The following is a 12,194-nucleotide window of genomic DNA, read 5'->3' as shown; positions in this document are numbered from 1 at the left end:
TGTTTTCTTTTCATTTGCTTCAAAATACTTTTTAAATTTCTTCTTTAATTTTCTGGCTAACCCATTAATTCTTTAGTAGGATGTTCTTTAACCTCCATGTATTTGTGGTCTTTCCAAATTTTTTCTTGTGGTTGTTTGAAGTCCTCTACTATTATTATTACCGATGAGTTTATGTTTGTTAGTAATTGATTTGTATATTTAGGTGTTCCAAGCTGGGGCATAAATATTTACAATGGTTAGATCTTTAATTAATTAATTAATTTTGAGACAGTGTGAGTGGGGGAGGGGCAGAAGGGAGACTCTCAAGCAGGCTGCACGCTATTGATGCAGAGCATGTGTGGGGCTTGAAGTCACAAAACTGTGAGATCATGACCTGAGCTGAAATCAAGTCAGACATTCAACCAACTAAGCCACCCAGGTACCCTGATTGTTAGATCTTCTTGATGGATATACCCCTTAATTATGATATAATGCTCTTCTTCATCTCTTGTTATAGTCTTTGGTTTAAAAATCGAGTTTGTCTGAAATAATTATGGTTACTCCAGCTTTCTTTTGGCATCCCTTAGCCAAAAGATATTAGCCAAAAATAGATAGATGGTTTTCCATCTTCTCACTTTCAATCTGCCTATGTCTTTAGGTCTAAAATGAGTCTACATTTAGGTGTAAATGTAGGCAGCATATAGATAGTGTTTTTTGCTTTTTTGTTTTCTTTTAATCCATTCTGATACCCTGTGTCCTTTGATTTGGAGCACTTAGTCCATTTACATTCAGGGTGATTATTAAAAGATAGAGGAGTTTAGTGTCATTGTGTTACCTATAAAGTTGGTGTTTCTGGTGATGTTCTGTGTTCCTTTCTAGTCTTTGTTGCTTTTGGTCTCTCCTCCCCACCCCCAAGGAGTCCCCGTTAGTATTTCTTATAGGGCTGGTTTAGTGATCATGAACTCCTTTAGTTTTTGTCTGGGAAACTCTTTATCTTTTTATTCTGAATGATAGTCTTGCTGTTTAAAGCATTCTTGCCTGCATATTTTTCCCAGTCAGCATATTGACTATATCCTGCCATTCCCTTCTGGCCTGCCAAGTTTCTGTAGACAGATCTGCCTCAAACCTGATCCATCTTCCCCTGTAGGTTGACTTGTTGACTTCAGGATTCTTCTGACTATGATATGCTTTGGCGATGGCCAGCTTTTGAATTTAATGGCAGTTCTCTGTTTCTTGGATTTTGATGTCTGTGCCCTTCTCCAGATTAGGGAAGTTTTCAGCCGTAATTTGCCCAAATAAACCTTCAGCCCCTTTTTCTCTGTATTCGTTTTCTGGGACTCCTATGAATGTTTTTCTATTTTAATAAGTCATTGAGTTCCCTAAGTCTACCTTCATGATCCATTATCTTTGTTTCCCTCTTCAGCTTCACTATTTTCCATAATTTTATCTTCTATATCACTAATTTTTTCCTCTGCTTTGTCCACCCTTGCTGTTATGGCATCCATTCAGGTTTGCATCTTGGGGGTTATAGCATTTTTATTTTCAGCCCGAGTAGACTTTAGCTCTTTTATCTGTGAAGAAATGGATTCTTTAGTCTTCTATGCTTTTTCCAAGCCCAGATAGAATCCTTGTAATTGTTGTTTTAAATTCTAGTTCCAACATCTTATTTATATCTGTATGATTAAATCCTTGGCCATTTTTTCTACCTGTTCTTTTGGTGTGAATTCCTCCATCTCCAACAGGTTGTTTTTTCCATTTGTAGATGTGCAGCTTTGTTCTCTAAAACTTCTGATTGTTTTCTTAGGTGTTCAAATTGATTTCTCTAGCTGTTTGGGGGAGAAGACAAGCTTAGGGTTGCCCTATTCCTCTGCCATCCTAATCTATTTCTTTTTTATTTAAATGTAGGTAGATGGAGAACTCATCTAGTTGGGAGTAGATGATACATTGTGTGGAAGGTTTACAATAGAATAGTACACTGGGAAGCCGAAATGCTAAGAGAAAATGTGGAATAGTTTATACTGTAAATGAAACAACTTTATAACGTTAGTAAAATGCAATTAATAAGAAAAGTTACACACACTTGGCAGAAAGTGGTGATTTTCAGGAAAAAACTTTCACAGATTTGCATGAAATGGCTGGCTGATTATGCTATTATTTGATGATGTAGCTCATTCATTTATAATTTCTAGAAACAAAGCATTTGCCTTCTGAACAATAGCTTTAAAGGAAGCAACTTATATTTTGAATGGATATATTTTTTGTACAATGGATGTTTTGTATTTTGAATGGAAAAGAAGAATGGTCTATTCTGGATGGTTTACATCTGTTTGCAGGTAACTGTAGGCAGGGAGGTATTGTTAACATAGAAATATCGGACTTTAAACCCGTGGTAACTTAGAAACATAGTTATTAAAAAGAAAATAGGAAGAGGTTCAATGAGGACAGGGCAAGATTAGATGCACAAAAGAAGAAAAAAAGTTCACATTTGCAAGAAATATTAACTGTCCTAGATTAATGCCTCTCTGTGTTGGATACTTTGCTCTGCTTCAAGGCAAGCCACACCTCTACTTCAGGTAGACAACCCTGCCTCCAGTGAGTAATTCAGGTAAGTGTATATGAATGGCCTTGGGTAAAAGTGGTATTCTAGGGAATGTAGAGAACCACAGGATAGAAAAGGATGCACCTGTCTCGAAACATCAATGATCCTTAATAGTCATTTAAAACATTGTGTTTATAATGAAAACCAAACATCAATATACCATGGTGTAGAATGTTAATTACAAAAATGGAGATTTCACAGAAATTTTGAGCCTGCACTTGGATACCACTGCAAAGCCCTTGGCTGGTTCACTTTGTGTTTTCTGTCATTGGAACACTTAAGGTTAATAGTCAGAGAAGGCCAGCTCTACACACTGTGTCGGTTACTGCAACTTTGGGACAATGATAAACATAATAAATGTGAATGCATATGATCAAGCCCTTTCCTAAATTAGTAAAGACAGTGGTCATGAGGCAGAAGTACTTACAAGTTACAACTGCAAGATTAATTGGAATCTTCAGCCACCTTTGTGTCCTTCACTTTTGTTACAGTAAAAGAGTTCCAGGCATCTCCTCCATCTGTGCTCTGGCTCCTATTCTCATCCACCACTCTGCAGGCACCTTATTCTATTCATTACCCTTCTTTGTCCCTGGCCAGGTTTCAACTCAGTAGCCCTGAGTTACAACTCTAGTTACAACTGTAATTATAGTTGTCTCTCTTCTCCTGCTCAATCTATTGCCTCAGCTTTACTATCACCTCTCCACTCAAGGCACACCACTCTGGTAAAGGGGCCTCTATTAACACAGTCAGTGAATATATATATTTTTCCAGGACTTATTTTTATTTCTTTACATGTGGTAATATTCACCACTCCTTTTTGAAATGTTTTCCTCTCTTGCCTTCTGTGACACGGGTCTCCCTTGGGTTCTCTCCTGTCTTTCTCTGGCTACTCTTCCTTTTCACCCCATATGTTCGTCTTTCCCAGTTTTACCTTCAGCTTGCTCTTCCCTCTGTGCCAGTTAGACCAGTCTCAGAGATCATTTACCATCACAAGGTGGTGACTTCCAGGTTTAACTCTTCTCTCTCCTGAGCTTCAGACTTGTTTTGAACATTTCCATCTGAATACTCCATAAGCAACTAGAACCTAGTATTTGTCTAACTAAACTCATTCCATTCGTCTCCCTGGCCCTTCCTTAAACCTATTCGTCTTCCTGTACTTCTTATCTCATTATCATCTCAAGATATTTAAGTGGCAGGTATTCTTAGTTTTTCTTATTTACCTATTCGTATCAATTCTACCCCATTAATCCCTTTCTCTCCAGCTACTGTCATGACCTTAGTCCAGGCCTTCATAATTTTCACGTCAGGGTTATAGAACCAAACTTTTAAGTGGTCTCTGAGACCTGCCTCTAGTTTTGTTGCTCTTTAAGCCATTATTGATACTGCCACCAGCAATCCCCTAAATGGTAAGCTGCTCATGTCATTCTCCTACTTAAAAAACTCTAAAAGCTTCCAATGGCCTTTGGGTTAAAACACAGGGCATATAAAGCCTTGTATGCTCTGACCTCCTCCTGCCTCTCAAGCTTCCACTCTTGTCCTCTTTTCTCCACAACTCAATATCCCAGCCATTCAGAACTACATGCAGCTGCTCGAGGTCATGCTCTTTCCCCCCACTAGACCCTCATATACTGCTTCTTCTACCAGGCAAGTCTATGATGACTTGCTCCCCTTCCCTGGTTTGGTGCCTCCACACTATGCTGAGTATACATCTATTGCAGCACCTGTTACATTGAATGGCTCATCTATCTTGCTTCTTGACTACATTGAAAATCTCACAGGTGTAAGATTTGTGTTTTATCAAAGAACCTGTTACAGAAGCTGGGATTAGCAGACACTTAACACTTGTTGAACAAATGATTCCATAGATCAAGAGCAGAGAGGAATCTTTTCATAATGGAATAAATTGTGGTTTATATACACAATGGAATACTACGTGGCAATGAGAAAGAATGAAATATGGCCTTTTGTAGCAACGTGGATGGAACTGGAGAGTGTGATGCTAGGTGAAATAAGCCATACAGAGAAAGACAGATACCATACGGTTTCACTCTTATGTGGATCCTGAGAAACTTAACAGAAACCCATGGGGGAGGGGAAGGAAAAAAAAAAAAAGAGGTTAGAGTGGGAGAGAGCCAAAGCATAAGAGACTGTTAAGAACTGAGAACAAACTGAGGGTTGATGGGGGGTGGGAGGGAGGGGAGAGTGGGTGATGGGTATTGAGGAGGGCACCTTTTGGGATGAGCACTGGGTATTGTATGAATACCAATTTGACAATAAACTTCATATATTGAAAAAAAAATTAAAAAAAAAAAATAATAATCCCGTAGTTGACCATGCAGCACCATTTCTTTTCTTTTTTTTTTTAAGTAGGTTTCATGCCCAGCGCAGAGCCCAACACAGGGACTGAACACATGAGCCTGAGATCAAAACCTGAGATGAAATCAAGAGTCAGACACAACTGACTGAGCCACCCAGGTGCCCCAGTATAGCACCATTTCTAAGAGATTACAATATCAGCAAAGTTTGATCCTCAGAGATTTGGAGACTAAATTTCAGTGTGGTACACATAGGACACTCTCCCTCCCAGTGTATTCTGTTCAGCTTAGAGCTCCAAGTGTATTACTGGGACATGTAATAAGCTCCAGAGAATTATAGTTTGGAGAAAAATAAATAGTTTTATTAATCTTGGAAAGCAGAATGTGAAGAGCAACTATACCATTTTTTGAGTAAAGAGGATATGGACCATGCTGTTCATGTCCTTGCAGAAATCTCTGGAATAATTTAGCTTAGCCCTTTCTGCTACTATATGACATTATGTACTCTGAGGGTCAACTGATGAAGGCATTGTGATCTCTTTTCCTAGACTTCCCTCCAGTCAGGTCCAGCTCTAAAGTGTGATCAAGTACTTTGGAGAGATGCTATGAAGATCTTCTCTGTTTCCCAGCTTTCCCCTTTTGGGATCTGTTCAGCTTGTGATTAGCTTGAAACATTCATCACTGGCCTTCAAAAGTGGTTCTAGAAGGTACCACCTGAAGGCATGCTTACGGTTTGAGAATAGCTCTAAAATCCTCTCTCTCCTTAACTAGGGGTTATCAGCTTGGCTATCAGCATTTTGGAACCCAGGAGGATGAGACAAGTGCAGCAGAGGAAGACTTCAGTGCAGCTACCAGTCTAAAGGTGGGAAGGGCAGCAGGAGGTCTTAGAAGGGAGACCTACAGAGACAGGATATTGAGGATAAGACTTGAAAGAGGAGAGAGAGGTAAAGACACTCCGTTTTTCCTAGAACTGGATAACAATCCAGGGACACATTCACCTTAACTAGTATCTTCAAATTGCCTATTTTGACAGTTTCTAGAACCATTTAGGCACTACACTGGGCAGTTATTCTTAATGCTATAAGTATGGCAGGTGAAGTTCATATGCTACTAAATAAGGTTGTACAATATAAGTTCATTATTTAGCATTAGTGTTTCCAGAATTAAGATAACATTGTACTTTATTCAGTCTCCCAAATTATCTCAGTTTTCCATTTGGTGGTCAGAGATGTGCAAGACGTGGATACTTGGGTATCTGCCTCCATCTCTCCCCCCAATTTTGAGGCCATGTCAACATGTATTTAAAAGAGGGGTAGAGATTAAGAATGTGCTATAATTTTATTAACTAGGATCTTAAGTTTAAATTTCTTTAGAAGATCTACAGTTCAGTGAATTCTCCTGACAGAAGGGTCAGTCACATCTAATAGATGGAGCTCAGATTTATGCTCTGTGGTTGCACCAGGGACAATATAGAACACATTAGCAGTGGATAGAATTCCTCCTTCCTAAGTCTATCAGACATTACCTAAAGGCTTAAGAAAACCAAAGCATAGTTTATTAAGATGTCTCACTATGACAGGAAAAAAGTCTAATAAAACTGAACACTTACAAGCAAAGGCCAAAACAAACAGTCTATTAATCGATCCAGTCTCAGCATATATAAAATTATGAAAAAGAAAATAACAGCGACTTCAAATCCAGTGATGACAATGTACGGTTCAGGGGCTTGTGCAATGATAAAAAAAGCCATAGATGTCACAGTTAGTGCCTATAAGGATAAAAACAAACAGACAAACATGATTTATTCAATGATTATTGAATGCCAAGCTTAAATTGTAAAAATGATCATTTCTTTTTTATTAAAAAAAATTTTTTTTTAACGTTTATTTACTTTTGAGACAGAGAGAGACAGAGCATGAACGGGGGAGGGGCAGAGAGAGAGGGAGACACAGAATCCAAAGCAGGCTCCAGGCTCTGAGCTGTCAGCCCAGAGCCCGACGCGGGGCTCGAACTCACAGGCCGTGAGATCGTGACCTGAGCTGAAGTCGGAGGCTTAACCGACTGAGCCACCCAGGCACCCCAAAATGATCATTTCTAAAGTAACTAAATAAATGGGTTTATGCCATATATACACACATCTAAAAGAGGAATGACCAAAATGTATGGATGCTGACTTCTCCTTCTGTCTTAGAGAACTAGGTGTCCCTCTCTGTTATTCCACTTGCACAACTAATACCATCACTTCCCACATTTGTTCCCTTGATCTTTCTTTACTACCTATCTTCTTTTCTGAGACCTTCAATATCTTCTCATTGGTTCCTTTCTTCATCATACTATAAATATATCCAAGTTGTCCTCTCTTAAAACACACACACACACACACACACACACACCCCTCCCATTCATCCTGCTCCCCAAAGAAACTCCTGCTTTTTACTTCTCACTATAATGCTTTTCAAAAAAGTCTGTATACTGACTCCTAGAATTCCTTATCATCTGCTCATCACTCCTTAACTCTTAGCAGTCTGGAATCTACTATCAAATTTAAACTTAGAATGTTACCATGAAAAATACTGGGGAGAAAATTTTAAAATAAATTGTTAAGAAAAACAATTCTCCGAAGAACCCTATGGGGGGGGGGGTTTTAAAAAAATGCAACAATTCTGATGCTTCACTTTTTTTTTTTACATACTTTCTCTTACCTAGATAGAATGCAATCAGAATGGATGAAAATTTTAAGTGAAAAAAACCTTGATAATTAATCTAATCCAATCACCTCATTTCCAAGTGAAGATACAGAACACAGAAATGTTAAAGTGAACAAAAAGAAAAATAAGCTGATAAGTTCCAGGGAGTCTGTCAACATCATGTTCTTAGGAGCTGTCATGTTACAGCTCTATCCAAAGTCTCTATGTGCTTGGAAAATGGTTTTGTCAAGAGTTTTCCCTGGCTAGACTTTTATGATTAGTCTGTCAGCCAGTACCATCTACATAGTCTTTTTGACCTTAAATCTATTCAGGCTACTTATTTATGATTCTTTCAATTACCGTATTCGTATACAAATAGCCTACCTTTAAGCTTCTAAATTGGTCAGTTTGAGTATGTAGCAAATGTAACCAGTAACTAAATAAGTCATTCTTTGTAATTAACATAATTACTCTTAGCAACATGTCACCTCAAACCACTTCATTTACTCTACTGAACCGTCCCCTTGAGCTCATGGGTTATGATATGTAGGGTCACTTTTTCAGCCCTCATCCCCTTTAAACTTTCCACACCATGGAATTTGACATTGGTGTTTAATCCATTTTCTTACAAGTTCCCATGATTTCAGTTACACTGAGTTCTCCCCCGTTCCATTATTTATAGCTCTTCTATCTTTACTAACTCTTGGCCTTTGTCTCCTGTTCTCTTTTAAATATCCCACTAATATCTCAAACATTTCTTTTACCACTCTATGGAAATTGCTTTTCCTCAGATCATCAGTGATTTCAGAAATACTAAATTTAATGAACATTTTTTACTCCTTATGCTACTGGACCCTCATGACTTTTCATTGGCTGTCTTTTCCTGTTTTTTCTACTCCTTGGGCTGGCATGTCACCTCTCCTAGTTCTTATATCTCTGCAACTATTCTCCCTTGGTGGGCTTCTCTGCCTTTACTCATTCTTTTAAAATGCTGGCATTCCTTTAGATTCTGTCTATGACCCACTCAGTGAATGTGAGTCTTTCTCCCAGGTCTGTCCTCAACATCTTACACTTAACTAGCCATCTGCAATCTCTGAGTACCTGCAGGAATCTCAAATTCACCATCACCAAAATTGAACTCACCTTGCCTTTCCCTCCTGTATGCACTATCTTAATTGGTGATACCACCATCTATCTTTTTTTTTTTAAGTTTAATTTATTTATTTTGAGAGAGAGAGAGCAAGAGAGCCAGTGAGGGAGGAGCAGAGAGAGAGGAAGAGAGAGAACCCCAAGCAGGCTCTGCACTGTGAGCACAGAGCCCGATGCAGGGCTCGATCCCATGAACTGTGAGGTCATGACCTGAGTCAAAATCAAGAGTCCGATGCCCAACCGAGCCACCCAGGCGCCCCAGATACCACCATCTATCTTATCACCCACCCTAAAATCCTAATATCAGTGTTCCTAATTACTCCTCACACCTGATCAATCATCAGGTCCTGCTGATTTGATGCCTAATGTCTTGGGAACTCACTCCCTCCTCTTCATCCCTAAACTAATGCCCTTCAATATCTTCCCTGAACTATGATGACAAAGGTAGGTGTTACAGTAAAATTTCTAAAATGCAAGTGCATTTCTCAAGGGCTCCCTGTGGTCTTGAGAATAGAGCCTACCTCTCATCATGGTATTCAGTCTTAAAGGATTCAGCTCCTGTCCACTTCTCTAGCAGAGTTTCTTCACAGTTTATCCACAGGATAATTCCAGTGTTTAATTCTGAAATTAAACTTCTGATCCTCTGCCTACATTTGCTTCACCTACAAGCTTTCAGTGGATGGCAACTCCACCCTTCCAGTTGCTTAGGCCAAAAACTTGGGAGTTATCTTGACTCCTCTTTTTCTTACACCTCATCTGGTTCATCAGCAAATTGTGTTGGGGCTACTTTCAAAATGCATCCCATATGATCATTCTTGCAGCCTGCTGTGCTACACCCTGATCTGAGCTACTATCTCATTGCCCAGATTACTGCAATAGCTCTAACTGGTCTCCTTGGTTCTACCCTTGCCCTTGCAGCAATTCCCACCCCACCCCACCTCCTGGTCCCCCTGACCAATCTATTGTCAACATAGCAGCTGGCCTATTTTTTTTTTTTTAATGTCAGCTCATATACAACCTTACTCAAAACCTTCCTCATCTCTCACTGTGTCCCCCTACTGTGTCACTCTACTCCATCCACATTGGTTTCCCTGCTTTTTCTTGAACCTTCGGGTACATTCCTGTCACAGAGCCATGGATGTTCCTTTGCCTTAAACTCTTTTCCTCCAGATATTCTCATAAGCTAACACCCTAGCCTCACTCACCTGCTCAGTTGTCATCTCAACAAGGCCTAACCTGATTACTCTGTTACTGCAACCTGCAACCTTCCTCCCCTTCCACTCCTTTCCCTGGCTTTACTTGTCTCTTGTTCCACAGCACGTACCACTTTTTAGAATACTGCATCATTTATTTATTTATTGTGTTTACCGTCTGTCTCCCCACCCTCCCACCCCAATATGTAAACTCTGTTAAGGGCTAGAGATCTTTGCTTTGTTCACTGATATCTCAGAGCCTGGAACATGGTAGGCTTTCAATAAATATTTGTTGAATGAAAAAAATAAAACAATGCTCAACTTGTTAAAATTTGCTGCACAAGGGCGCCTGGGTGGCTCAGTCGGTTGAGTGTCTGACTTTGGCTCAGGTCATGATCTTGCGGTCTGTGAGTTTGAGCCTCACATCGGGTGGCTGCTGTCAGCGCGGAGCCTGCTTCAGGTCCTCTTTCCCCCACTCTCTCTGCACTTCCCCCACATGTCCTCTCTCTCTCAAAAGTAAAAACATTACACAAGTCAAAAAAAAATTTGCTGCATAAATCATGCTGGTTTTTTTTGCCTCCATGTATTTGCTCAGGTGGCTGTCCTTCAGACCCCACCCTTTGTTCCTCTAGGAAGTTTCATGATACCTCTCTTTATCTTGTCCTTGGTTATATGTCTCACTCTCTGGCCTATCCCCATCTTCTCACATATTATGGCTCTGCTCATAGGTCTGTCTCTTTGACTACACTGAAGAAATTCCGTGAGTCAGAGACTTTTGTTTTGGTTGTCTTTGTTGTTCCAGGGCCCAAGTCAGATCTTTAGAATATAACTAAATACTCCAGATGTTTGCTGCAGGAATTGATATGTCTGAAACTAAACCTTTCTCACAAGATCTTGTTTCTCCTCCAGTGTTCCAGAGCTTTCAGTAGTGGGCATGAAACTCCAGACCCTGAGGCCACTTCTTCCCTGATTATTTACTCCTAACCCAAAGTAATGTCTCTGTTCTTCGAACTCTAAAGTAATTTTCTAAACCTCTCTTACGCGTTCTGACTTGTATTAAGTTATAGTTGTTTCTCAGAATCACAGACTTTTGGTGTGGGAGGGACCTTGTGTGCAATTTGTTCTACCCACTCACCTGAAGGGTGAATCTCCTTTACAGCATCCTCGCTCATCTACGCCTGTTAGCTTTTGCTCAGCAATGTACTCCCTTCCCAAGTGGTGTGGCCACTTAATTTGGGCAACTTTCCCAATAGACAATTCTCCCTCGTATTAAGTGGAACTGTTTCCCTGTAACTTCTATTTCCATTCCCTCCTTTAAAGAGAGGTCACCGCTTTAAAATGTAAACATTATTTTTTCCTTCTCCTTTTCTTTTCTTGAGTTCCTTCAACATATTCTCCCGTGACAGTCTCTACTGCTCTAATCAGCCAGGGCACCTTCCTCCAAATCATGGCTCATTCTCTCCAGACCTCTGTTCAGAACTGAGTGCAGGGCGCTCGCCATGCCTGACGCCACGAAGCGGGCAGCCCCACTGTCCTCTGCGGGCTAGAAGCACAGCTGCCTGGCCTGGTAACCTGGGTGGCTCGTGTGCAGGGCCAAGTGGAGGCCACTCGTGCAGACCTGCGCACTTTGCTTTGTGACTGTGTCCGTGAACCCCTGAAGGGCAGACAGTGCCTTCTCTCCTTCTGCCCCCGGGTGCACCGTGAACTGCCTTGCCTCTCGGCAGGCCTAGGGTGAACGACAACGCAGGGGGGGCGCCTGGGTGGCTCAGTCGGTTGGGCCTCCCACTTCGGCTCTGAGGGCTCGAACCCCACCTCAAGCTCTGTGCTGTTCAGAGCCTGGAGGCTGCTTCAGATTCTGTGTCTCCTTCTCTCTCTGCCCCTGTCCCACTCGCGCTGTGTCTCTGTCTCTCAAAAATAAATAAACTTAAAAAAAAAAAAAAACAAAACTTAAAAGAAAGAGAAGGCAGGGGATTCCGCTTTGTACACTTGAGAGCCGGCTCCCGCTGCCCTTGAGCACGCTTCAACACCGCCCCCACCCGGTGGCCTGGCCTCACCAGCCGCAGCATCTTCACTTGGCCTTTCACGCTGAAGCAGAAGGGGCGATGCTTCTGCTTCAGCGTCTGCATCGCGCTCGCAGCCGACCCAGCAACAACGCTTCTTTCCTTCAGACCTTCTCCTCAGCGCTCGGCTCCGCCAGTCCTCGCGCGGCGACCGCAACTGTCACAGCCACCGCCGGCGGCCCTGCTAGGATTCCCGCCCTCGCGCGCGCGCG

At 41.2% G+C, this 12,194-nt stretch overlaps 1 protein-coding gene and 1 long non-coding RNA gene across 6 annotated transcripts in view; one reads left to right on the top strand and one right to left on the bottom strand.

Annotated features, from left to right (window-relative positions):
• The window catches only part of LOC109270818 (uncharacterized), a 52,847-nt gene extending 48,373 nt beyond the window's left edge, over positions 1–4,474 (top strand). Inside the window, exon 3 of the long non-coding RNA XR_002081688.2 lies at positions 2,531–4,474. This is a non-coding gene — a long non-coding RNA (uncharacterized LOC109270818). The remainder of the gene's footprint in view (positions 1–2,530) is intronic.
• The window catches only part of LOC109270812 (chemokine-like factor), a 47,147-nt gene extending 34,953 nt beyond the window's left edge, over positions 1–12,194 (bottom strand). For 3 of the 5 annotated variants that reach the window (XM_053906518.1, XM_053906520.1, XM_053906519.1), the window contains exons 1-2: positions 11,977–12,194; positions 6,503–6,661 (exon numbers count right to left, since the gene is read on the bottom strand). In XM_053906518.1, the coding sequence (XP_053762493.1) occupies positions 6,503–6,661; positions 11,977–12,048 (231 nt within the window). In that variant the 5' untranslated portion in view covers positions 12,049–12,194. Of the gene's footprint in view, positions 1–6,502; positions 6,662–11,057; positions 11,235–11,976 lie in introns of all 5 variants that reach the window. The other 2 variants (XM_053906516.1, XM_019455718.2) reach the window with 2 other exon arrangements.

The sequence above is a fragment of the Panthera pardus genome, unplaced genomic scaffold, assembly GCF_024362965.1.
Source record: "Panthera pardus isolate Hobbes unplaced genomic scaffold, ASM2436296v1 HiC_scaffold_19, whole genome shotgun sequence".
NCBI lineage: Eukaryota > Metazoa > Chordata > Mammalia > Carnivora > Felidae > Panthera > Panthera pardus.
Note: the sequence above shows the minus strand (reverse complement) of the source record. Positions and strands in the feature narration are given on the sequence as shown.